The sequence below is a fragment of the Centropristis striata genome, chromosome 10 (assembly GCF_030273125.1).
Source record: "Centropristis striata isolate RG_2023a ecotype Rhode Island chromosome 10, C.striata_1.0, whole genome shotgun sequence".
Taxonomy (NCBI): domain Eukaryota; kingdom Metazoa; phylum Chordata; class Actinopteri; order Perciformes; family Serranidae; genus Centropristis; species Centropristis striata.
Window position 1 is genome coordinate 28,967,286 of NC_081526.1, and position 27,044 is coordinate 28,994,329.

The window sequence follows — 27,044 nt, forward strand, 5'->3', positions numbered from 1 at the left end:
ATTATACATCAATTAATTAAACAGTATTCTCCCCTGTAAGCAACACTGTGGGGACATTGACTAAATTAGTTTTAATCATTTATCTCCTAGAACTTACGGTAAATACTTTACAGAAAAAATCTGTGGAAAGGGAAAGAGCTTACGTACCTCGTCATAGTTAAAGATGCCTATCTGCAGACTTATGATGGTCAGGAGAGCATCCTTCAGAGTTCTATATGAGGAAATCCTCCAGCCATAAATCACGTTGGACTAGAGAGAGATAGACCATTAATTAACACAGGAACCGCTACAATCCTTTCTGCCCATCTAGCTTTAGCTTTGATTAAATAGATAATGGACTGAGGACAGGTCATTAGTATTGCATACACTATATTCCCCATTTTACCCATGGAGAATATGTACTGTTAATTATGAGATTAAGATTAATTTAATCGTCATGATTAATGAAAAAATGTATGAATATATTAAAGACAAATTACCACCGCATTGCTGCCATCACTATACAATATCCCCAATTCACTCACACAATTTTATAATAATATCTGTAGCCCTTAGGATACTATCCCATTATTATTTTTTTACTCTCCCTGCCACTCATCGCTCCCTGTTGAAGAAAATTGAGTTTGAAGTTTAATTGACCCATAAAATAAGAATGATCTAATATTTTTGGCTGGCTCCAACCACAGAGACTTATAGTATGTCTTAGTATGGGGAAAGATACTTACTGCAATGGAATATGCCACGAACATGATCACAATAATCACAAGGAAACCAGATATGTCACTCCAGGCCCGCTGCAGCGCAGCAGTGATCATGTTCATGTTGGGGTTCAATCTGAGCAGATGCCACATTTTGAAGGTGGAGAGCAGGACCAGGAAGGCGATCAGGTATTGGAGTGCAGAGTCTGCTGTTGCTGTCTCATAAAAACTGGCAAATCTGCAGACACAGTAAAATGTGAGCCATCACAAATAGGAGAAAAAGAACATTGTAGAATAGTGTCCAAAGACTAAGAATCTACAGCCATTCTAGCCGCTCTGTAAACTATAGCTAAGCACAGTGGTGTTAATGCTAACACACTCACAAGTGGTAACCTCCAGCTGAAAAGTGAAGCCAATGTGTAAGTGCCTTAAACCTGAATTATTTCTAATGGCCAGCAGGGGGCGACTCCACTGGTTCCAAAAGAAGTCCAAGTGTGTTAAACTAAATAGACAAAATAAGGGCCTACTTCTCACTTGACTTATTATTTCAGTGAATATTTTCCTTTTTAGTTTATGGTCTCAATCTCAGTCTTTTTCAATATAGCATGATGTTCATTCGTTCATCACAGTGTGTTTTCAAGTTTCAAGTTAATTGTGATATTTGGTCACATACAATTATTCAAAAAGACATGGTAGCTAGCGAGCACTTGTGTTAGTTTATACCTAGAGTCATTCAGGCTCCTTGATCTGTTCTGTGCATGTGCTGGTTGCAAAAAAAAGAAAATTCACAAAGATAACATTAATATTATTTTTCATAAAGTCTATACCTGCTCACAATGAAAATACTAATGCTGATGGGTATAAGGTTTCCATGTTGACTACCTTCGTTAGGTATGTTAGTATGTTTGTATTTGATAATAAGCACTCATCTGAACCTAATTTCAGTGTCATCGGTTCAATTGTTGTTGAACATTTAAAAAAAAAAAAACGCCAACAATGTGATGGTGCTTGAGAAAAAGTCAGGGGATTACCCAAGGATTAATTAGGGTTAGTTGATTTAATTTGGTAATAATCCACTTGGGACCTTGGTTATCTGTCCAAAATGTCAAAGCAATCCAGCCGAGATGTTTTTTCATACTCTACAGGCTAAAGATCAAACCTGAGGTCTAGCACAACACACTGTATGTTAGTCTCACTGGTCTTTGTGGTTTTGGTAGTAGGTCATATCGCGTTTCCCAAGCAGGGTTCTCTTGATGAAGACAGCTACGGCGCTCCAGCTCAGTAGGATTATAGACAGCTCGAGAAGGTTCCATTTGCTCCTGAAGTAAGCCCAACGTTGCTGCTTCAATAACTTGCCCTGGTGGGGAAAGCAAAGAGAGAGAGCTGTTATAAACCCATGTAAACCCATGTTATCTGTGGATCCCTACATCAAAATAACCCTGAAGAATGGAAAAGCGTAATAGAGATATGACTCATGTCATTCTTAAAACCCTGTGTTGTAGAAGAACAGGGAGCAGTGATTCAGACTCGACTATGAGCTGTTCTATGGAAGAACATTACAGAAAGTTTTCAAGCTATTAAATCCTCAGAACATCGTCAATAACACAGTACCCTTAATCTCTACATCAGTTTCATTGCTTATGAAATTCGATTATTTTATTTATCAGGAGGAAACATGAATGTTACTTTATAAGGTGCTCTGAGTCAGCTGAAAATTTCTCATGGATTTAAGCCTCCTGTTAGATTAATTCTCACCAATCTCTATAGAAAAAAACAACATGATGTCCAGAGAAAATTGGTGTGGAACCAAACGGCATCTATGAGAAGCTTGCTCCCTTCACAGCAGGGGTGACTGGGTTCATGTGAACAGGCTAATGAGCCCTGTCTGCATATTATGAGTTCATTCTGAGTTTCTGAAGCCCTGACGGAATACAGAAACCCCTGCCTATATTATTAAGTATCTGACATTGAAAAGAAACGTTGATAACAAAGAACCAAGCAATTAATAGAGCCCCAGGCCTTGAAGTGAAGTAGTGTGTACCTGCAGGAACATGTAATAGAGGATGAAAAGCATGAATATGATCTCTGCAGCCATAACGAAGATGTGAAGACCACCAGTTGATTGGTAAAGACGGACACTCTGCAGCTCACTGTGGAATTGAAATGCTCCTAAAAAAAGCAACAACAACAAGTTTGTTTGCACACAAGCATCATGATCTCATTCTTAAAGTGTACTGCACTGCTTCTCAAACTATGGTTTGGGTACCACTAGCGTTACGCTAAGGCCGAAACAAATGTGATTGGTTTAAAGACATACAAACAAGCGAATAGTTGAAGGTCTCTCAGGTTCAAAGATTGGAAGCCCAAGAGTAAACACACACCAGAGAAAAAAGACTGGTCTCAATGCAGGCCTTTAATTTAGGCCACAGGCAAAGTTAAGCAGCGCTGGACTCAGACTGACACAGCTCTCGCAGGATCCCTGGCAGAATGAACCCCGATTTTTGTAATAATTCACAATTTAAAAACAATAAATTATGTGGGAATGCGCTGTCTCAGGTCCTCTGTGAGAAAATTAACAGTGGAGAAAAACACATTGGCTATCTGCCTTTTTATAATAATTTAAATATAACCGTTATCCACCAAGAGTAGTGGTACACAAGCTCTTTCTAGTGGTAGATGGACAAAGCATATCATAGACAGGTTGATCTGTGCTGATGTATTTCTTAGGTTTGTCATAGTGGTGATACTTGGAGAGCCATATATTTTCTTAGATGGAACACTGTTTAAAAAGTTTGAGAACCACTGGTGTACGGTATGGATGCAAAGGTAGGGAAATAAATGAATGAAATCTGACTAAAACTGCAGTTAAATTGAAAGAAGCAAGAAAATGTCTGGGATGAGATGGTTAAACATTCTCTTTAAAAAAATGTTTCAACAAAGCTGCATCAACTCTCCAGCAAGAGCGTGATGATTGCTTTTCAAAGGAAACAGCCTTACCAACAGCTGTGGTCTCCAGCAAGAGCGTGACGATGCAGAAGAGGTTCACGTTGGCATTGTAAACGGTGAACTCTACAAAGATCGCCCTTGTGTACTTATCCAGCCATGTGTTCCTGAACAGATACTCAAGGGTGCTGTAGATGAAGTACACACACTTAACTGAAGGTCTCCATCTGCTTTTTCTACTTAAGTGTCACACGTTTTCTCTGACAAATATATCACATCAGCTAAAACTGAATAACAGATTTTTGTACACTCCTACAGTTTATTTTAAATGTTAATATTTTGATTGGTACATCTGAGGGTCCTTGTACCTACTTTGTCCATTGAATAAAATTTTTTAATTGAAGCCCAGCAAAAAACATTATCTTTGTTTCTATTTCTACCTGCTGGCGTTTTCTGCATCCGGGCCGAGCTCTGCTACAAAGCCACCTCCCCTGTAGAGCACCATTTTCCCCCAGACAGGGTAAGCCCTGAGCTGAGCCTGCGTCTGGTACATCCATGGGCTGGACATAGAGATATTATCGCTCACAGACTGGTTCCAGCCTGAGTCATAAGAGCCCATGTCCTCCACCTCCCATGAATATGGAGCATGACAGTCTGGTACCAACTGGAGCATGGAGTCTGCGATCTGACAGGAGTCCATCTGCACTCTCAGTTGACGAAGACGGGCATTACCCACAAGCTTCGAGTTTCCATCTGTGATAAATCCTGGAACACAGCACACATAATTTATTGCTTGTTATTTTGTCTGGCAGTGCTGAATGAAAGTCAGACAACTGTTTTGTCAGTAAGCTGGGTCGGAGCCAAAGAGCTTTCTGGGGGGTGTTTCACCCAGACAATACTTCTGAACCACCATGTTTGCATTTGTGTTCAACATATTCAGAATTCACTATTTGTCACTTGTGATTGGGGATAATTGCCATTCAGAACGCACACAAAAACCACAGAGTCAGCTTTTGGTCTTATAGTGCTTGTGCAATGCTGGGTTACTTTACAAATGGGTTGATCAATGTTTGGCCCAGATATATTCAGCCAAAATTAAAACATAGCTTTGTTGATAAAGCTCACATTTTACCTAAAAACTATCACAAATGTATTTCAACCCAGATTCCCAGTTGGGATGCTGTGAAAAACATAAAAACATACATTTAGTAGCTACAGTAGAATAAAAACTGTAGAAAATCAAATTATTTAATACTCAAACTGGTAAACAGCCAAACTTTTTTGGAATCTGGGTTGTATTAGACGTGCAAATTGATAAGACAGAACAGACACTGTGTGTCTGTATCAATCCTGTATGTTATTTCATACAACACATTTTAATGAGCCTCTCTGTATGGTCACAATTCGGTATGGTTCAATTGATGTGGCTTCTCACAATGAATGTAGCATGGTTGGTTTGCAATACAGTTTTTCAAGATGATACAGCCTGCGGTGCTTCTTTCTTTAAAACAATCTCAGTACAGTTTATAACACATCTTTTGATAGCAGCCATAAGTTTAGTTGGGTCGTAGAACGACTGAAACTGCATCAAAATGTGGCCATGCCCGATATCTAAATAACTGTTTGACCGCCAGATTGTTGATCAGTTAGGCGATCAGGCGTTGTCAGTGTGCATATTGGTAAAAAGCTGATAGCAGAAAATTGGCCTTATTCTAATGTTAGCTGTTGGCGACCAATTTGGGGTTTAATAAAATAATGACATTTTAAAAGAAGGAGAGTGGAATCTATTGACCACAAACATACCATAACCCAACAGTAATTAAAAAAGTCATTGTCTTGAGTGGTTTTAAAGTTAACCCAGTTATTTTATTGTTTGTGAATTAATTACGTCATGCTGTAGTATCTTTAAAAACAAATAGTTATCCAGTTAGACAGTGTGATAAGAAGAATCATCGAGCACCTGTTGGTTACTCCCCTCTGGCATTAGAAGGAAAATCTAACCGTGAAACAGTACTTACTACTGTAAGATGCATAGGCCTACAGTAGATACCAAAAGAACTCTGCCCCACAGCTGTGGAGTTTAACTTTGTTTGTGGATTTTAACTTTTTTTTAAACTCCACAGAATCGGAGGAAGTCTACTTTCTTGGAGAGCAACCAAGGTTTTAAGCTGCTTTCACATGATTTGGCACAGCAAGACGTTGTTGTCTTATAGAAAAGCATGAGATGAAAAGAAAAGAAAAGCTGCTTTAACACAAGGCAGTGTACATTGTAAAATATGTTCTTGTGTAATGTAAGGATCCAGAAAAACACAACAAAAGCTAAAAACATTTCTTTGTAGCTCTGACACAAAATGTTTTTTTTTACTAAGGTTTTTTCAACAGTGTCTGATAGCTTCTTTCTCCTCTGCAGAGAGACATTTTTACCTGGATAAACTCCAAAGAGGTTTTTTAGGAGTGATGTGTTGGCCCAAGTGAACACATCTCCAAGGCTCATGCTGTTTGAGATCCCTTTCCTGAAGCTGTCCCGGATGTGTCGGTTTAGGAAATAAGCATTGGGATCTCTCTGGCCGTACGCCACCAGCAGCAACATCCACATAAACCCAAAGTAGGCTGCAACAAAGGGGCACATTAGTGTAATCTCACCATGCAATAACAGCGCTGGGGATCAGAGTCAGTTAAAATTTATTTCTCACTGATGCTGCAATTTTTGAGGGAACATTATTAAAATTTCCAGCTGTGACAGTTTTGGCCACAGAACAATGCGTATTAAGCAAGCAATAGATAGTGTGAAAATAGTTTCATGCTGATAAAAAAGTTTGGTAGCCTTTGAAAGTGTTGGCCCACCCCACTATGGGTGTCCTGACCTACAATGACAGTACAGCGCCATCAACCAGCTTGCCCAATGAGTGTTAGCTAACCCCCAGTATTACTATTAGCCCAGTTAGCACTGTTAGCACCGCTGAACCAAAGTGGTGGAACAGCGTTATCAGCCAGCTTGTACTGGTGAGTATGGTATGACTTCTGGTAACACTGTCAACATCATCCCAACCCTGGTGTCGCGGTATGACGTTATCAGCCAGCTGGTCCTGGTAAGTGTGAGCTAACCCCCATGAATCCTGTTCACAGCTCGGATGCTTGTTGTTAGCCCTTTTAGCCAACAAAAACACCAAACTAAACAACAGAATCAATCAATACCATCCATAATGACAAATATGAGCGTTTGTCAAAATGAGCATTTCGCAGCTCACTGTACCACGAATCATTCTAAAAATAGCACACACGTCATACACGTACGGTTTATGGTTGTTTAAAAAAAAGCTGCAGTTTCTGTGAATTTAGGCCACAAAATCACTGATCTAGGTTTAGGGCAAAACGTTTTCCTGGTAAGGCAGCATAAAAGACAGTTTAAACAGTAAATAAATGTACGTAAATGTCGGGAATGAAGTAGTTATGAGGGTGGCGTGAGGGTTAAGTTATGTAAAAATGATTCGCAAACCATGAGCCATTGAAGTTACGTAAAAAGTTGTTTACTTTTGCACACAGGACACAAACCCTGTTCTCCTGGGTGAGAGTCCGCTGTCTCCCCTCCCTGAATGTGACATCCGCCATTTAAACTGTGCATCGCTGTCAATCATTACTACTATGTTTGAAAGATGGTGGCGGAGGACAGTCTACGCGTAAATGTGAATCGTACTTTGCTGCATGTACAAACGCTTTCTATTGACGTTTTTGAGGGGAGACCAGTTTCCTTTCAATGCTTTTAGCTAGCTAGCACTGCCATTGTGACTCTGCCATGTTCATCAAGTCTGCTGTGGTGTCAAGTGAGAGCTGTGTGCAGGCAATCCTGACCTAGACTCTAAATATCATTCCATGTGGAGGCAGTCCTTGTTCATATTGAATGTCAGGTACAGCACTTTTAATTATAATAGCTGTTGTTCAGCTTGTTACAATTTTTCAGCAGACATTTTATCTTTGTCATAGATGGAAATTATAAACACCTGTGCTTTTCTGGCTGTAACATGTAAACTTGTCCGCTGTGAAAAAACTCTCCTGCCCCATGAAAATCAATAAATGTTGGAGAAGCCAACAGAGTGGACATGTGTCGTTTATATCGTTGTTAATCATGATTATTTACTGATGCTTCTTAGGATCTTGTGCCTCTGTCACGTATCGGTCGCAGATCAGTCACAGATTAACAGATAATTAGTTGTGTTGAGTTAAAAATGCCTGTGAAAAACAGACCATTTAATTGCATTGCATTAATAAAATAAAACTTAAACTTATGGCCATAAAACAGCTTGTACTCACTCAAGATCTCCTTGAGAAGAGCAAAGGCTTTCTGCTCCATCATCTTTATCCTTTTCATCTTCTCAATGTCTGCAGCAGGAGGAGGCTCATACAGACTGTTATCTCGTCTGACCACTTGTTGTTCACCTGTGGATAACGATTTGATTATCTGCTGTCACACCTGAACATTTCTGATGATGGATAAGCCAAATAATAACCAACAAAGTCTATTTCAGGAGTGTTCTTTTTCTTTTACCTAGATTTCCATCATTTCCTTCAAACACCACATCTTCCTCATCAACTTTTTTTATTACAAGTGCAAAGAAAACTGCGAGACATAGCACCTGTGGATAAAGACAGTAACAAAAGTCAATACAGAATACAGTTTGTTTTTCTCAAAATGTAATACATAACGTGCTTGCTCATTAAAAATTGATCCCTGAAAGTTGTGAAAATTATGAAATGAAGTTTTTTTTCAAAAAAGCTACAAACACACAAACTAAGAATACAGGTGTATCATTATACATAAACCATTGACATAACTTCCATAAACAGAAGATGAGTTCTTCAAGGCAACAAAAAGACAAGATCTGCTACCAATATTGGAAATACTGAACTACTAGTGAGGTACAGGGGTTCCACTCTAATGAGGGGAAGGCAGCTTTTTCTCACCTTCAGTGGCTGAATGACAAGAATACTCTGAAAAAAGGAGACAATCATGGACACCAACCAGCTCACAGAGCGTTCCTTCCCAAATTTCAGTCCATAAAGCATTGTGAAATATCCGGCTACACAACTACTTGCGACCACTAGCAGCCAGCCGACATAAATGAACCACCAGGGTAAGCCTCCGTGACAGCACTTCCTTGTCTTCTGATTACCATAACAGTCAGAGCTCTCTGCAGGGCTCAACCTGCAAGTGAGAGCAGTAAAAGAATACCATTTATTACATACAGATCTCTTTTCCAGTGCATTTTACTTGAGTATTGTTTTTTAAAAACACATATAAATTACACTTAAATTGAACATTTAGCTCCAAAACAGCTACTTCACATGACCCCTTTTGATGCACAACAAGGTTTTTATGTGTGATATGACCTGATATAATACATTTAAACATTGCTTTAAATGATTAGACTATACCAGATTATGCTTCTGTATGGTTAGACCATTATCCATAGATTCAACATTTTAGGAAAATAGACTCAGTCTTATCTAAGTGGCATTAAGAAAGTGAATGTCATGTTTGTATCTCAACATGCAATCACGGAACCAACCAGCTATTGGTCTAACTATGATTTAGCCTCTGGGGGCAAGGGGGAATATCTCTGTGGTTGGAGTTGAGGGACGACACGTACAACTGTAGTGTTTCACAAGAAAAAACAATTCAATTTTAGCTAAGCTGATCAAAAGCTTAGTCTTCATCAGACGATAGCCAATGAGATGGATTTCCATTTCCCCCTCATTACTCAATATGTAGCTTCAGCCAACAGCTGATTAGCTTAGTTTAGCACAAAGACCAGAAACTGTTGAAAGCAGCCAGCCTGTCTCAGTCCAAGACAAAAAAAAAATGCTTTCCACCTCATCTGTGTATAGCTGTTACAATGTTAAAACATAAAAAGGAGCTGGTGGTGGCTGTTATTTGTCACCATGAGCTAAATGTGAACTAAATATTAATATACAAGTAGATATGCTACATATATGTCTGTATACCTATTAAACAAAGAATATGTACAATAGAGATGTAGGAAATGTTTTCAAACTGTAGAAAGAGCCAGGCTGGATATTTTTTCTACCTGTCTCCAGCCTTTTTGCAAAGCTGAGAGAACCATGTCCTAACTCTAGACTCATATTATTTATAAAGACATCAGAGTGGTGTCTAAGTTTTGGCACAAAAGGAAATAAACTTTCAAAAAATGTTCTGTTAAAACGATTGCCAGCCATTTTCCAAACCCCAGTGTCCAATCTGCAATTAGATTCTCTTCACTTTGATACACTATGAAAACTAATTTGCGGTTAGAGGGGTGACTTGAACATGAGCGAGACAATTTAAAGACTCTTGACAATTTCTTGACAATCCATTAATGTCGAATGTCATTACAGTTGTGGGCAGGGGCTATTGTAGTCCAAACTTTTAAACACAATGCTCATAAGATGCTAATTTCTTATCTTGGAAGTCATAGTGTCCTTGACAGCACCAAACCAATTTCCAAAGTGGTCATCATTAGCAATATCCAGTGTGATAAATATATATGAAATAAACACAAAGGTGATTAATGTGTGACTTTGAAGGGTGTCAAATAACGTTCAAGGCTCTGGCATATCCTGAAAATAATGAATAAATAATCACAGTTTGAAGATAACGGGTTAACACATGCAAATCCACAACCAAAGTGACTTGTGTACTTCTTCTGGGTGAGTTCATCAGGGTTGGCAGTGCTGGATGTGAAGAGCTGATCTTCAAGCAAGCCCTTCATGACCTGGACCTGCTGCAGAGCCTGGCTGTAGCTGTGTGGGGTGGGGAAGCCGGAGGGTCCCAGCATACAAAGCTCTTTGTCAATATGACACAGCTGCCGGTATAGATACTGGGTTTTGTTGCTCTTCTTTTCAATCCCCTCCACCGTTGACTCAGAATCATGGCCCTCTGAAAATGTACAAAGTTTCTGACTTGGTAATTGTGTCTAACTTGTTGTTGGTGGCAGTTCTTAAGAGTTAAGGCAGATACTGTATATTCGAGGTAAAAACGTGTTTTCAGACAGAAAGTGAATCAACTTTTTTGCCTGGTGACATTCCCACTATTTATACAGTCTATTCATTCATCCCAAACACTAAATGTTAAAATTGTATCTTAAATGTATTGTAGCTAGCAACAGGAGTGTACCTCTGTGTTTGTGTTCAGCCAAACCTCTGAGTGACGACTTTAAAGACATGGTTGGTTCAGTTTAAAAAAAAAATAAAATCCTTTCAATATCTCTCCTTGTTTCTTTTGTCACTGTATTCTTATAAAGCCCCGGAATATGTGCGACAACTAAATGCTAGTTGAAGCTTCTCAACTTTCTAGGACTGAAATTTGCATTTAATTGCATCTTTCCATGGAGTATTTGTGCAAACTTGAAAGCGATAACAAAACGAAACTTTTAGCCTCTGAAATAATAAACTGAGTTATGCTGCTGCTTCTGGACTGAAAATGTGCACTGTGTCTATCTGCTGTGGTGCAGACAGCTGCTCTACTCTGCTCTCATTTGATTTCATGTTTTCCTCAAAAAGGAGCTATTATTTCACCCACCCAACTTTCTATAGCTAAGATGAAATAAACTGAGTAGAATTTGATTTATGAGTTGAACTCTTTGCAAGTGTATTTATAATTTACAATACTGGCAGAAACCCTTGAGATCAAGCTTTTGAAAAGGCTTATTGAAAGAATTACCAGGCTTAACCGAGGACAACAGACATCATCTTGGAGAGGGAATGAGCTTTAGCTTTCTATTACACCCACCTAAACCAAGACTATATGAGCACTGCAATTAAGACTGAATTGTATTTGTAAATGTTACAGTTTCCACCATCCACAGCACGTACACACCTGGCAGCTCAGGCTGGACAAGGTTGCGAAAGCTCTGAGTTTTGGGATTGGTGGTGTCGCTGCTTTTGTTATTCTGTTTGATGAAGTCCTCCACCACAGAGAGGACCGCGCTGATATCAACTTGTTGTCCGGGTCCGAACTCGGACTCTGTGCACGGTATGTTGCTCTTCACGGTCTTAGATAGTGAATGGGCAATTCTTGTGATATCCTAAGAGACAAAAGTTTCAGACACAAAACTTATTTTTACTCAAACTATACACTATATAATTTTTTTTTTTTAAACTCACATTTTATTCTACACATTCAGACAACAATACATACAACATATAACAAGATGGCGATGTATCAGCAGTTATTCTTGATTCTAAATAAATAAATAAATAAATAGAGATGACTCTAGTTCTGACATTGTTTGTTTTAATGGTGCCAGTCTATTAGCAAACCTGCCCTTTTTCAGCTGTAATTTCTGGTTCCAGATGTGATTTTTTCCATCGAATAGACATTTTTACCCTCCATTAAATTATTTTTGGGGGGATCTGGCTTCATCCAGGAGGCTGTTATCGTCTTTTTGGCTACTAAAAGCATAATCCTACAGCCTTCTCTGGATTTATACCTTAAATAAACAGTACTGGGTCAACAGGTAAGTTAATGCCCAAGATCTGCTCAGTCTCCCTGAGAACATCCCCCGAAAACTTCCTCAGCTTTGGGAAATCCCAGAATATGTGTGTGAAGTCCCAAATTAATTTATTCATTTAACCCTTTGGAGTCCATGAAACAACCTGCACATTACTTCTTCATGACGTGAAGACATAAAAATTAAGCAACGTGGAGGCTTGCCATCAGTTTCCCTCTAAAGTTCTGGCTTGAAACTCCATACCAGATTTCTTTTTTTTTTAATGATATTTGGCCAAGTAAAACCGGAGATAATGTCAAATATATTTTGTATAAAAATAAAGAACTACATATTATCCTCATTTTGCCTGTTATATGTAATATCTGCAACATGTGTTCATATTTGCAACATGTTGCAACATTTCTGTGTGTGTGTGTGTGTGTGTGTGTGTGTGTGTGAAACATAATTTTCAAGATCAGATTTTATGTTTTCCTTTGTTTCTTTTGGGTTCAAAATTTTGATCAAGTATGTCAAAAATGAAAATGAATTATCAGGACATATAGGTGAGGTTGCCCTGAAAAAACTGATACCAACATGGCATGGTGAAGATCTTTATGGACATGGACAGATTTTAATGGACATAATAGCCCAATATTTCAGAGGGTAAATTTAATTAATATTGCATCTTCACCTTCCAGTCAAACTCCCTCCACATTGGGCTGCTTGTTAGTTTATGTCCTGCTGTAAAAGATTGCTCTCAGTTTTCACAATATATGATTTTAAGATGATTTTTTTTTACACATAGCCATAAACTTACATTAACATGTACATAAGGTATCATAAAAAGATTATTATATAATTTTGATGGTGCAAAAATAAGCAGCGCTTAAGTATTCAGGGCCAACATTTTAAATAGCTAGCAACCACATGAAAAAACTTTTCTTTACTCTGAAGCACTTACCTTGATGACAGTGTCCAAAGTAACGTTGGCATTGGTGCTGCTGCTGGATGACTCTGAGAAAGATTTCTCTTCAAGAGCAGCTTGTTTTCCTTTTTTGCGCTTGCAACAAGATGTGTCTCGAGGACGAGTGTTTCTGAAGATACTGACAATTAGGATATTAATAGGAAACATGATGAGAGAACTCTGGACTCCAATCATGAACTGCTGCCAGCTAAACTCAAAGTGTCCTAAAAACAGAGAGTGACAAAGAGAGATAAGAGACATCTTAGTACTGGATGAGGACATAAATGTTGAAGTTTTTCTTTTATCGTGAATAAATCCTTCAATATGTATTTCATCTGAAAATGTTCATGTAATATTTGAGTTTATAAACACATGAGTACAGGGTTTACAGGGTCATAGAGGAAGAGTTCAGAGCTCTGATTTTTTTAGTTTTTATTGTAAATTCTTGTACCCAGGTCCATGGTCTGCTCAGAGGGATCTGTTGGGATGCCATAGAACATGATGCTGGTCAGCATGGTGCAGAGCAGCAGGCTGAAACAGCAGGAAACTCTCTGAACACAAGTGAAGGTGCTGCTCGCCGGTCGGCTGATCACAGAGTACCAGAGGTGTCCATCGCTGAAATCTTTTGTAGTCTTCATAAAGAACAAGTTACTGAAAAGTAAAAGCGACAAAGACTGGCTTGCTTTTTGCGACCCGGAAGTCTGAAAGTAAAGTAATGTTAAAGTATATGGCAGCTTTAATCTGTGCTCTTATCGTTCACATTCAAATAAAAAGTCGCTCTTTCGGTTTCACATTCAGCATTTATGGCTCAGAAGTGTGCTTGAATGTATAATTTGGCTGTCCTCAATGCTTTTACCGTACCTGAACCTCTTCAGTTCCATCTCTGTCGAAACGGGGAAAACTTTATCAAGGGAACAATCATCAATTTCTATGGCCAGCCAGGAGTTGCAGAGAAAATGCCATTTTTTCTCCGTCTGTAAATCCTGCACCATGACATTGCCTACATACCTGGAAAAAATGGAAAGATTTCAACAACCTTTTTACAACAAATAACCTTTATTGATATGAGAGAATCTTGTTTGATGATTCTGTTCTCTTGAAAAAGAAGGGTAAGTAATTATTTGTAATGCAGGATCATTGCGGTCCAAGACATACATTGAACCAGACATTGAAAAAATTATTAGACCACCCTTGTTTTCTTGAGTTTCTTGTTCATTTTAATGCCTGGTACAACTAAAGGTACATTTGTTTGGACAAATAAGAATGATAACAACAACAACAACAACAAAAACAGCTCATAAGAGTTTAATTTAAGATCTGATATAGCCATTTTCCATGGTTTTCTTGATTATGATTTTGGTAATTATCAAGAAAACCAAGGAAAATGGCTAGATATCAGATCTTAAATTAAACTCTGATGAGCTATTTTAGTTGTACCAGGCATTAAAATGAACAAGAAATTGAAGAAAACAATGGTCTAATATTTTTTTCCATGACTGTATTGTACTCCATGTTCAGCATGTTCTAGGTCATACAACAACATATACATACATACAAGTACATTATTAGAAATGTCATGGCTTATGTTATATTATAAAAGCTCATTTTGATGTAGAAAAGGCACTATACTGCACTGTTAACTTTTTTATATTTTTTCTTTAATGTCTATTGTCTATGTACAAAACACTTTCTGCTGCTACACTTCAGTGCAATATAAATATTCTATTTTTTTTTTTTACAGTTTTATATTTTATATTTATACTTTATCTATGACATTCCAGAGTACAATCACTGTGAGCCAATGCATTGGAATTTTGTTCAATGTGCATATTTGTATGTATAACTTAATGGCAATAAAGTCTGTCTAAGTCTGAAGGATGTTTTGTTTATGGACCTTGACAGTCCTGTATTCTCCTACCAGGCCGGACGACTTCCTGAGTTGTTGTGCCACAGTCTGATGCTCTGCAGGTCTCCCAGAGAGAAGGGTGAAGTCAGCAGGAACACATCCACCGAACCTCTGTCAAACACACATTTCTTTGGGTCCGTCAGGTGATGTGGTTCACTGTTTCCATCTGCACCCAGCAGAGTGATGGTCACCTGAAACAGTTCAGCAAGCTGTATTTTAAACTGAAAAACTGAAAACTGTAATAAAATTACATACAGTGCTTAACAAATGTATTAGACCACCGGTTTGTGCCACAGCTTTCCTAAATTTACAACATTAGTCATTTTTTATGTTTCTTTCATGGTTAATACACCAGTATGTAGAAACTCTTTAACCAAAACGATATTTTTACTGGTAAAATGAACCCGGTCTCACAGGAATCCGTGAAATAGCCACGGATTAGCTTAACTCAAAATCCGTGGAATAGCCACGGAGTAACTCAAATTTCCGTGAAACTGACACGGATTTCGTTACAATGCAAGTTAATGACAGTCAGATCTCGTGGCTATTCCATGGATATTATTTCCTATTGGTTTGTTCCAAGTCACGTGACTTTTAAGATCCCGGCGGTCAGAACAAAAAACATGGTGGACAGTTCTCTCATTTTTTGTGAAAAAAATCAATATTTCTACATAAAAATGGATTTTGATCACATTTCTAGCAAGAAATATATGTTTTATTTTCTAAATATTCACTCAGTGAATGTACATAATCACTTTGTATGTTGGAATAGCCACGGGATATGACTGTCATTAACTTGCATTGTAACGAAATCTATGTCAGTTTCACGGAAATTTGAGTGATTCTGTGGCTATTCCACGGATTTTGAGTTAAGCAAATCCGTGACTATTTCACAGATTCCTGTGAGACCATGTTGGTTAAAATATAGCTATTATTTTGTATCCATGAATTTTCAAATATAGTTTTACATGAAAACTGTAAAAATAGTAAAGCACATTATTATTTATTGATTGTAAGATTTTAAATTATAGTTATTTACTTGCATTCCTGAACAAAAAAAATAGTTAGTGGTTGAATGTTCTGTTTGATTCATTTCTGGCTTCTCAGACAAGCCCAGTGAGCCAGCTGGCTATAATAGGGGGAATTCAATTTGTTATTTGCCAAATAAATAACAATAACATCATTAGTTTTTAAACAAGATTTTGAAAGATTTCTTAAACATTTATGTTTTCTCATTTTTATGACAGGCGATATAATAAATTTGTTAAGCACTGTGTAATGGAGAATACTGCAATCAGCAAGACCCCCAGTTTGACTTGTAAACATTAAAAAGCCTTCAGTATTGTTACACAGTCCTTGTCAATAAAAAAAAAAACTATACAAAGAATAATTATTTCATTAAGTCACGTGAAATGTCATCAGCAACATTCAAGAGACGTGTGTGGTATAGACAAATGGGTCTGCCCTTCAATAGGCTAATTAGTGTAATTGTTAAAATGTCAAAAAAGTGCAACAGCACACAACATTACAGAGCAATTTCTCAAAATTTAATCAATGACATTCGACATATTATCTCAGAAAATGCTGAATACAAAGACTGCCAAGTAAGCCTTGATTATACCAAAGTAAAACCAAACTTAATAGGTAGTTAAAGATTTGAAGGATTTGCTGGAAACACTTTGAAAATGTTCACAAATAAAAGCAGCCAAAAACAAAAAATCTATCTATTAATTATCAATAATGTAATTGTTTTGGGGCCACACAGCATCAGAACAAGTTAAACATAACAATGACACATTATTAGAAAACATTGTTATGGGCAATTTATTAGCAACATGAGCATAATTTAGTCTTTCTTTCACCACCTTACAAAAGCCCAACATTCTCTCTCCATTTAGCTCTTTGTTTGCTCCTGATGGAAATATACATGGCTCATTAGCTGTTAAATGCTCCTCTATGTTTACCATGTTATGTGCCAGTGCCACTAGACTTTAATTGAAGGGTAGCTAAAAACAGGAGTGGGTGGCCTGTCATTTGTGTAACAATAGCTCTACAGAACAGATGTAGAATTGGTTTAAGGCAGAATTAAGAGCAATGAAGCATCTGATGAGTAGCAGGCTGTCTACCAGTTAAAGAGCATTACTATAGCTGTAAACAACTTCTTACTGTGTAAAGATTATAACTTATAAATTGACATGAGCCCTTTGACTTGAAACACTGGATGCCATTGATGTGCAAATAAAGCTTAATGAAACATTTTCTTTATTTTCTGAACCCCCATAGGATTAGGTGGGTGTAATAGAAAGCTAAAGCACATTCCCTTTCCAAGCTGACTTCTGTTCTCCTCGGTTAAGCCTGTTAGTTCTTTCAGTAAGCCTTTTAGAAAGCTTGATCTCAAAGGTTTCTGCCAGTATTGTAAACTGTAAATGCATTTGCAAAAAGGACACTTGGTAAATTCAATTCTAAGGAATAAATTAATAGTATATTATGCAGTTAAAATGATGATAAAATTAAAACACTGCTTACATAAATGCATCAATAACAATAATATATTTTTAATATATACTATTTATATATATTAATATTTATTCCCAGAAAGTTGACACTTATTTCCCAGATCCAACAGCATCCAATGAAGTTGCAGTAGATAACCATGAAGCACTAACATTACATTGCTGACCAGTTACTCAATGTTTTAGAATGATTGATACTGTTTATCATGCTTCTTTGAGGTTCATTACTAACTGTAAGATGTCCACTCACCATTGTGAATTATACTCTTGGGTAGGATGGCCACTCAAAGGGCTAGTTATTGGTATACTTTCATTTATAAGGCAATATTGGGACTGCTGCCTTCGTACATTTGCACCTTAATTACTGTGAGAAATGCAGGATCTTATTCTCTTCGTTCACAAGATCAATTGTTGCTTTCTGTCCCTTCTACTCGTACGGAGTTGGGTAAAGGGGCAGTTTACTCTGCACCTTATACATGGAATATGCTACAGAAAGACTGGAAACTAACTGACTTTGTTTCTTTGAGCACTTTTAAATCCAAACAGAGTTATTGAGGCCAGTTCCACAACATGCACTTGTTTCTCATAACACGTTTAAGGTCTGTGTCTTATGTAAATATGCAACTGTATTTTGTGTTTGCTGCCTCTTGGCCAGGGCTCCCTTGAAAAAGGGGTTCTTAATCTCAATGGGATATTCCCTGGTTAAATAAAGGTTAAATAATAAAAACAACAAAACAGTTTGTTAAAATGGCCTTACATTTTGTGAGGAGCGCATTATGACTTGTTTAGAACTAGAAACTCGTCTAAAACCAAACTGCACCACCAGTACGCAATGCTGCAGTTGCTTAGCTACAGGAAACACACCCTGTTTCATGGCTCTGCACTGTAATGAATTATTCTGTAATCATTTCATTTTACTTAATATATTTGATAAAAATGTATTAAATATAAATGTGTCCTTTATTTTGAGGCAGTTGTTTAAGTAACTTTAATATAAAAATGTTTCAGAGATAATCTACTTATTTTGATCACATTAAATATAATCTTGATGTGTATGTAATTCTAAATCAAGAGAATTTTGAATGAATCCAACACAATAGAATTAGTAAATTTTTAATTGACAGGCACTTCCTGTGAAGTTGTTATTAACTCAACTTGTAACATAGTTAGATTTAACTAATAATATTGCGTGCAATCTGTTGTCTCAGTTTTATTGAGTAGCTATTGTTCATCTTTTTTTACAGTGTGAGGTTAAGAACTAGACATGGGACTTGAGTGCAAAGACTTAAGAATTTCTTGTGACTTGCAAAACAATGACTTGGTTTCAACTCTGCTCCATAACATACTGTATTCACCTGAGAGGAAGTGGCGGCTCCTCGTCGATGCCCAGTGCTAACACTCAGCAGGTAGCGGTACTCGTCCATGGGGTCGTTGTCCTCCAGCACAGTCACCTTCACCTGACGACCAGCCAACAACATAGAGCATGCTTCTTTTAAAAATGCCTCTTGTAAGAGTTTTATATTTTGGGTTATGTGTATTCCAGGGTTACAATCTGGTGCTGGAAATATAGTACCTTGGATGTGTCTTGAAGGTCTTTTCGTCTTGCAAACACAACCGCCAAGAGATAGGCCACAAAGAGTGACCCCACAAAGCACACAACCACAGGATTCTCAGCAAAATTCGCAAAGAGCTCAGCGGTGCGTGATGGGTCAACAAGGTTGGGAGTGACGAAGAATGAGCCCCCAAAGAAGGTGAGGTGGTTGCAGAGGCATGTGGTGACCAAAGGTGTGGTCTCAATGCCAACCTTGGAAGACAACACCAACAGTTACTGTCAATGGTGTTTGGGAAACATGACAAACATGACAGACAGTTTTAATAAATGTACTTACCCTGCATCCATTACTGCTCCACTCCAATAATGATTCATTCCAAAACTTACATGCAGCAGTAATAGAGGTAATCGATAAACTGGCATTGATGGATTTTATACCCGGACCTACAATGGGCCTCACTACAAGATAGTGCACTCCAGTGTTTCCTTTGAAGTCCTCAGGTTCTAGTAGCCAAGTGTATTTCTCCTCTGCATTAGAAACACAAGCAAGTTCTCAAGTAATGTATAATATAAACAATTAATTCAAAGCGCATTATAGTTTATAAATACTATTTCGTCACTAATCAAAGTTTTATTACCTTGCGTTGTTCCCTGGAGAGGCATCTCCGTCATCGCTACATAATTTGTCTCAGTGGGGTAGTTCATGTAACCAAGGAGCAGTTTGAAGGGTAAAGGATCACTTGAAGGCACCATCTTTAAAAATGAATATGGACAGTTTCAGCAAAATTAGCTAAAATATAATAAGTGACAGGGGAATAATTTATAATGATGGCTAGTGGCTGCATGAAGTATTAGTTAGTCGTTACTATTTTTAGACCGTTTTTGTAAAAAAAAATTTTTTTCAAAGTCAGTGTAAAATGTAGCTGTTTAAAGTGTCTCAGAAGTGGTAATAAAAACATCTTACTGGACCTTTAACACCAGTGTGATGTCAGCTGAAGGAATGTCGATGACCGTTGTGCTGAAGTTCCCCAGGTCCAAAACAGAGGTGTTCACCTGCTGTCCAACAGGCCTTGGTAACAGAATCTGTGGAGGAAAACATGTCAAGACCCAAATAATATACTTTGCATATAAATGTAAAATGATTCTCCTGACCATCAGCAGTTTTATTTAGTTTACACACATGACAATGAAGTAGTTCACATCCACAATTTGGCAATTTGAACTCACAGTCCCAGAAAATTAACTTGTTCATGTTCTTTTCAGTTTATTGCTTTAATTAAATTGAATTGCTTCAGTGGTTCGGCTCAATTGTCAAGCCAAACCACCTGAGTGCTAACACTGTAGAAATGGTAATCCAGTCATTTAATTGTGGTCGTATTCTCTTAAAAAGCTGTACACAGTAGTGTAGTTTATTGTGCATCATATAACAGGTTTGACATAATTGTGATTGTTAATTTATTACTTTGCATTTCAATATATTTATTTTATTTTACAATGTGGTGACCCCTCTGTTCCATTACATGCCCCTTCTCTGTTTGCTGTCCTTCACTTCACGAGTCACATCTGAGCCTGCTGTGGTTTTGGCATGAAAGCCTTCCCACGGACTCGCTCTGTTCTCTCTCCTCCCTCTTGGACGCATCTGTTTTCTTTTGTTTGCTGTATACACTGTGGCAATTATGAAATTATGTGGACGTAAAATTCAACATTAAATGTTCTATATTTATTTGTGATAATTATACAAAAAACACCATATCCACACTGCTAACATGAACAAACTGTCGACTTTCTGTCCACTTTTATATTTCCTCTTTCAGTTTTTCATTGGCCTATATGTGAGTTCAATGACTCATGGCTGCCAAACACCTGTGGTGCTATTCTTGTGAATGGAGGTTAAGCATTTAAAATGCACAAAAACATTTTTATGGTGAGAGCATGCAGCACACCTGGGGTACACTGTATACGAAGTAGGGTGAGTCAGAATCTCTTTTTGACATCACAGGTGTGTGTGTGTGTGTGTGTGTGTGTGTGTGTGTGATGGAGGGGTGACAAGCACAGCCAAAAAACACACAGACTCTTTACCTTGAGTGCTCTGTTGATTGCAGAACCAATACGGTTATTAGTTACTAGTTACTTTGCAAATTAAGATGATTAAGGTTGAGATTTGTGATTACTGGCCACATGCTCCAAAAAGAATGCAGTTATGACACAAAGTTAGACATGCAATAAACCTGCAATATCCTAAAAACTGTAGAGCCAACTTTCCAAACTACACCTTAAGAAAGAGTATTCAGCTCAGAAGCAGCACAGAGAGCAACAGCCCAGCAGAGAGGTGGATGTGATGCGGAGTTGGTTGTGGGGATAATGCAACCTGGGGTCTGATACCCCCCTACGCAGCTATCCGTATGGAGGTTTATAAACAACAGTCTCATGTCCCCCAGCTTGAGTGTATGTTGGTGAGAAAGATGCTGTACACCATGTTTATGCCGGGCCGCTCTTAGCCTAGCCTGGATCCTGGCTTGGCTGCTTTGTTTCTGTATCCTTTTTGCATCACGGCACTGACTCCTCTCTGCCAGCTGTTGTTCACTGTGCACTGCTCTGAGTGAGTAATCTCCACTGGAAAGGATCACAACACTCCAGGGACTTAACCTGCCACAGTCTTTTAAAAGCAGACTCTCAGTTTGTGTGTGACGCAAAGGAATTAATATTAATATTAGTTTTAGATGTAAACTAAAGACAGAACGGGCCAGGTTTAGCTGGTTAACATGCTAATTTCAGTAAACATATCTGCAACATAAGACACCATAATGTCAGAACTATCAGTTCTACATATTCTGTTGATAATACTCAGTATATTTTAATGACAAATTTGCACCTTTACAACAGCGACAATCATTCATGCTCTCATTTACTCCTACAGGCAAAATAGAGTCACCAATTTACAGATAAAATATAATATATATATATATATATATATATATATATATATATATATATATATATATATATATATATATTATGATAGAGTTATGCAACAGTGTAGAAAGCTAATTAACCCTGTCTTAAGCTTCAACATCAAAGTGATATACATATTAATGCATCACTATTAGGTGATTATTATGATGATTAGAATTCAGTGATATAATATACATATATTTCAGAAACATGCCACAAAATGAATACATTTACTTTTGGTACTTTAGGTAAACTTTGATGCTTTGCGAACTGTATTTTTCCTAACAGGAGGTCCAGATTTGTCTCCATAGTGAGCATGCACTCAACAGGAGAGCACAGCAGAGAACAATTCACAGAAGCTGTACTGACCTTAATATCCTCACTCAAGTTCTCCACAGGGATGTTTGAGCCATCTTTCTTTGTCAGGGAAAGAGCACCTATTTGGCCACTGATGTTCCCTCTCTCGTTCCAGGAAAAGGGGTTTTTATCTACACTCAGCATCTGTAAATGCATTTAAAGAACAACGTAGGTTTAAACTCCATTAGCAGCTCAGACACTTTGGTAAAGTGAGAAAAACACAGGTCTGACATGCACAGCATCCTCTGTAAAACACAGAAAGCTGCACAAACTGGGGTCTCCCAAATTAAAAATACAGATTAGAAAAAGCATGAATCAGTGAAACTCCTTTATGTAAATGTGTGATTTCTAATAAGGTTTTTATAAATAAAATTGATTTGACTTGACTACAAGTATATTACAGAAGAGGCCCGTACCCCATTCTCCATAATCAATGCATCACTTTTACGTACAAACTCCGTAAATCCTGACACAGACACAGCCGTATTTTACACAAACACACACACACACACACACATACACACACACAGGAGAAGAACTCCTGACTTACTCGTATATCCACTGTTTCTTCTGCAGGTAACATATTGGAGAGCAATGTTGGGAGAGAAAATGTGGGGCTGGAACTGTTGGAAATCTTTATAGACTCTGCGTGCAAACTTCCTGGTGTCACTCTGAGGGAAAAGATACAAAGAGTAAGTTTTTTGAGTAGTTTTTTGATATTCTTACAGGTTTTGACTTGTTGAAGTAACTTTCTGTCACCACCTTGAGGTTGCAAACCAAGTAGTAGAGATTCAAGCAAGAAACAGCACTGGGCCAAGAAATAGTCCAGCACATTAAGCCCATAAATTCGTTACAGGTTTCAGACATATCTACAAATTTGGCATGAACATCCATTTGGACTCAATGACCTGATTAGATTTTTGTGGTTAATGTTAAGGTCACTGTGACCTCACAAAATATATATTTTTGGTCATACATAATTGGAAATCCAATAATATATACGCTAAATATGAAAGAAAGTCCAAAAATGTGGCATCCTTATTCAACGGTCAACTTAACTATGACAACATAGTGCTGCAAAAAAAACTTCTTTTTAAGTTATTCAACTCCATAATCCAGGAATATAACAACTGCATTCATATTTAAAGTATTGTCTACTGTCATGGCAACGTATTACTTGAAGTCTATTGACTGTATGTCACAGCTTGTGGCTAAAAAAACTTACCTATTAACCAACACAGCAATATGCGGCTGCTGGATGATAGTTGGGCCCATGTTAACATCTCTAAATATTAACAGTGCACTCTGTGTATTGCTCAGAGTGAGGAGAAGGGCATCAGATATGTTTTTCTGCAAAGCATAACAAAGCATTTATGACAAGGGAGAGGTTACATTTATTTCAGTGATTCATTTTTTATTTTATATATATATATATATATATAAAACACAACCATATTTTGCAAGGCTATGGTCTGTTTGCACTATTGGACTACATGAGGCCACTTATAAATAAGTGAACTCCAGTTCCCCCTTTTTTCTTAATTTCTTTGATGCTTTTAAGAAGTTAGATAAATAAATGCCATTAGCGTGGTTAAGCACTCACATTAGAAGCATAGTCCAGGATATTGCTTGTTCCTTCCACAATGATGGTTGCTGCAGCGTGTATTTCATTAATGGTTTCTTCAGTGTTGTTCACATCCATGTGGAGGAGAGCTGAGCTGAGGTTTGCAAACAATAATGACGCTTCTTCCTGGCAGTGGGAACCAATTCACATACATATTTTTGGGAGATCTTTCAAGACAGAAGTAACCATTTCTATTGTTACCTGGAGATCATACTGCACTCTTGATATTCTGCCTCAAATACATAAACAAATTACAAGGCTGAGCTAAGGCAGCCTTGCCCTAACAAAAAGCAGTGAACTGTAGTGGATGCAGCACTTTTATTATACTCTGTTTTATTCATATTAGGTTGGACAGTACCTGAGCTTCGAGGCTGAGCTCAGTGCCTTTCTGGACAACAGCTGCCATTCCTCTGGCTGTCACCTCAACTTCTTCTGGAGTGTTTGTGGGTGCTTCTTTTACTGTGTCGATCATTATGTTCAGCATCTTCTCACGAAGCTTTAACAGACAAACACAACAGCATTTACGATTTATTTTGTTATTTAGTTTATTTACTAGTAAAATGTTTTTTTAATCGAGATCATGGACTTCCAACTTTACAAGTCTTGAACAGCTATATCTGCCGCAGTGAGGGAATGCTACTGACAATGAACATGTTGATTGAAAATGTAATCCATTTCTCATTGGAGAGTGGTAACATTACTTTCTAAATAACTTAACAGAAAAAGTAGTTAAATTTCTTGTTACAGTATTTGCATTGCTCAGATTATTTTGTAACCCTAGTTCTATTAGCACAAGCGGAGCACTCTTCTTGACTCTATGGGTCATATTCTTTTCTAAACATGAGCATGCATTCAACCACTGAAATTTGCAAAAACATACCATTATGGACGCCCCTACTTGAAAAAATAGTCCTGGACTTTTTAATTCTGACTGGCTCACAACCTCACTGGTTCAAAAGGTTTGGACCATAAGAAATTGGCTGGACTCTCTTGACATGAACTCAAATGTCAGAACTTAACTTGGGAATTTTCTTGGATCAATCTGTGCCACCCACTTGTTTAGAAGCATTTGCAGTGTAAGACAATGTATATAGAAATTTTATCAATATACTACATCCACTGCCTTAGAGTGGATTTACCTTTTGTCTTTCAGCTTTTGTCGATTCATCAGATTGACCATTCAGTTTTTCGGACACTGAATTGATAATTTGTCCCAAAGTCTCTCCTGACAGTAGACCCTGTTTCTTTAGCTGATCCACAGCATTCTCTATGGAATCCTTAAGATTATCTACAGAAGAGGACGCTTCAGTGGAATCCAGCACCTGTGGAGGAAAAGGGATTTTTTACAATTACTGCAGCTTAAAAAAGATTTGACCATTTCTGTCAGTACCCCATTTCTTTCATCTTTTTTTCCAAACCTTTGCAGTTATAGTGGTGCTATCTTTGGAGCTCATATTTCTGGCTGTTGCTGTGATAATCAGGTTGTAGTTGGAACTGCTATCTCCCAGTGGCAGGAAGAGGGACTTCACTTCATTGTTTTTACTGCAACGCAGATGCTTACCTGAAGATTTTCAAATAAGAAAACAAGTCAGAACAACAGATTTGGGGAGTACTTCAAGAGATATTATGTGATGACTGGAAGTTAGATTAACGAGTGTTCAGAATGGGCTATTACTGCTTGCAGCTTTCTCAAGAACTGCTAATCCAAACTACTTCACACTTGACGATACCCTCTCTAAGTCGTGAGCAGTACATCCTCCATGACATAGTTGCGCCACATCCCCAAACAACGTTACACCCGCTGCTACACAGCTCATGTGTCCAAATCACACTAAAATCAAAATGAACGTCCCCAGCACACAACTGCATAGTGTGAAGTAGATAGGATAAATGGTTCCAGATATATGCAAAGGACTCACTCACACACATGCAGACACAGATTCCTCGCTTTACAGTTAGATCAGCTAACTTATCACAGAATTGTCTGCTTACTGAGATTACTTACCCTTATTAATTTTAAAACAATACTGACAGTCAGGACAAGGAATTTCGGTATTGCACGTTATAGTAAAGGCATCAAGGATTGTTCCACTCTGCGGTGTTATGCTACACTTAAGGCTGTCAAAAGTGTTGGTGGTTGCTGGTGGAGATGTATAAGCGGTGTTAGCGTTGGTAGTTGAGTCACTAGTAGAGCCAGATGATGTAGCGACAGGGCCAGGGGTGGTAGGGTCGGTAGTGCCAGGTGTTGAAGTGGCAGGGCCAGGGTTGGTAGGGTCGGTAGTGCCAGGTGTTGTAGTGACAGGGCCAGGGTTGGTAGGGTCGGTAGTGCCAGGTGTTGTAGCGACAGGGCCAGGGGTGGTAGGGTCGGTAGTGCCAGGTGTTGTAGTGACAGGGCCAGGGTTGGTAGGGTCGGTAGTGCCAGGTGTTGTAGTGGCAGGGCCAGGGTTGGTAGGGTCGGTAGTGCCAGGTGTTGTAGTGGCAGGGCCAGGGTTGGTAGGGTCAGTAGTGCCAGGTGTTGTAGTGGCAGGGCCAGGGTTGGCAGCGTCGGTAGTGCCAGGTGTTGTAGTGGCAGGGCCAGGGTTGGCAGCGTCGGTAGTGCCAGGTGTTGTAGTGGCAGGGCCAGGGTTGGCAGCGTCGGTAGTGCCAGGTGTTGTAGTGGCAGGGCCAGGGTTGGCAGGGTCGGTAGTGCCAGGTGTTGTAGTGGCAGGGCCAGGGTTGGCAGGGTCGGTAGTGCCAGGTGTTGTAGTGGCAGGGCCAGGGTTGGCAGCGTCGGTAGTGCCAGGTGTTGTAGTGGCAGGGCCAGGGTTGGCAGGGTCGGTAGTGCCAGGTGTTGTAGTGGCAGGGCCAGGGTTGGTTGCTGTATTTCCCTCACTTTCTTCTGAGCTTCTGCTGTTTAATGTGGATGATGTCTTTATGGTGTATCTTTTGTAAAGAACTTCTTCAGTATGTCTTGCTATGAAAAAAAAAAAAGATCAACGTGTTAAGGGTGGTATTTGGCATGAACAGGTTTATAAATCTTGGTTAAATAACAACAGAATACTGTGAAAAAACA

At 38.4% G+C, this 27,044-nt stretch overlaps 1 protein-coding gene across 1 annotated transcript in view; it reads right to left on the reverse strand.

Moving 5' to 3' along the window:
* The window catches only part of LOC131978619 (polycystin-1-like protein 2), a 48,737-nt gene that overhangs the window by 4,906 nt on the left and 16,787 nt on the right, over positions 1–27,044 (reverse strand). Inside the window, 30 exon segments of the mRNA XM_059342329.1 lie at positions 148–249; positions 726–936; positions 1,895–2,055; positions 2,740–2,867; positions 3,696–3,829; positions 4,082–4,406; positions 6,066–6,251; positions 7,950–8,119; positions 8,211–8,272; positions 8,601–8,835; positions 10,335–10,570; positions 11,087–11,109; positions 11,512–11,719; positions 13,086–13,312; positions 13,540–13,739; positions 13,950–14,096; positions 15,007–15,185; positions 18,863–18,964; positions 19,081–19,311; positions 19,397–19,587; positions 19,698–19,812; positions 20,029–20,142; positions 22,381–22,512; positions 22,919–23,039; positions 23,594–23,718; positions 23,972–24,118; positions 24,351–24,488; positions 25,132–25,314; positions 25,411–25,553; positions 25,998–26,945. Coding sequence (XP_059198312.1) covers positions 148–249; positions 726–936; positions 1,895–2,055; positions 2,740–2,867; positions 3,696–3,829; positions 4,082–4,406; positions 6,066–6,251; positions 7,950–8,119; positions 8,211–8,272; positions 8,601–8,835; positions 10,335–10,570; positions 11,087–11,109; positions 11,512–11,719; positions 13,086–13,312; positions 13,540–13,739; positions 13,950–14,096; positions 15,007–15,185; positions 18,863–18,964; positions 19,081–19,311; positions 19,397–19,587; positions 19,698–19,812; positions 20,029–20,142; positions 22,381–22,512; positions 22,919–23,039; positions 23,594–23,718; positions 23,972–24,118; positions 24,351–24,488; positions 25,132–25,314; positions 25,411–25,553; positions 25,998–26,945 — 5,624 coding nt within the window.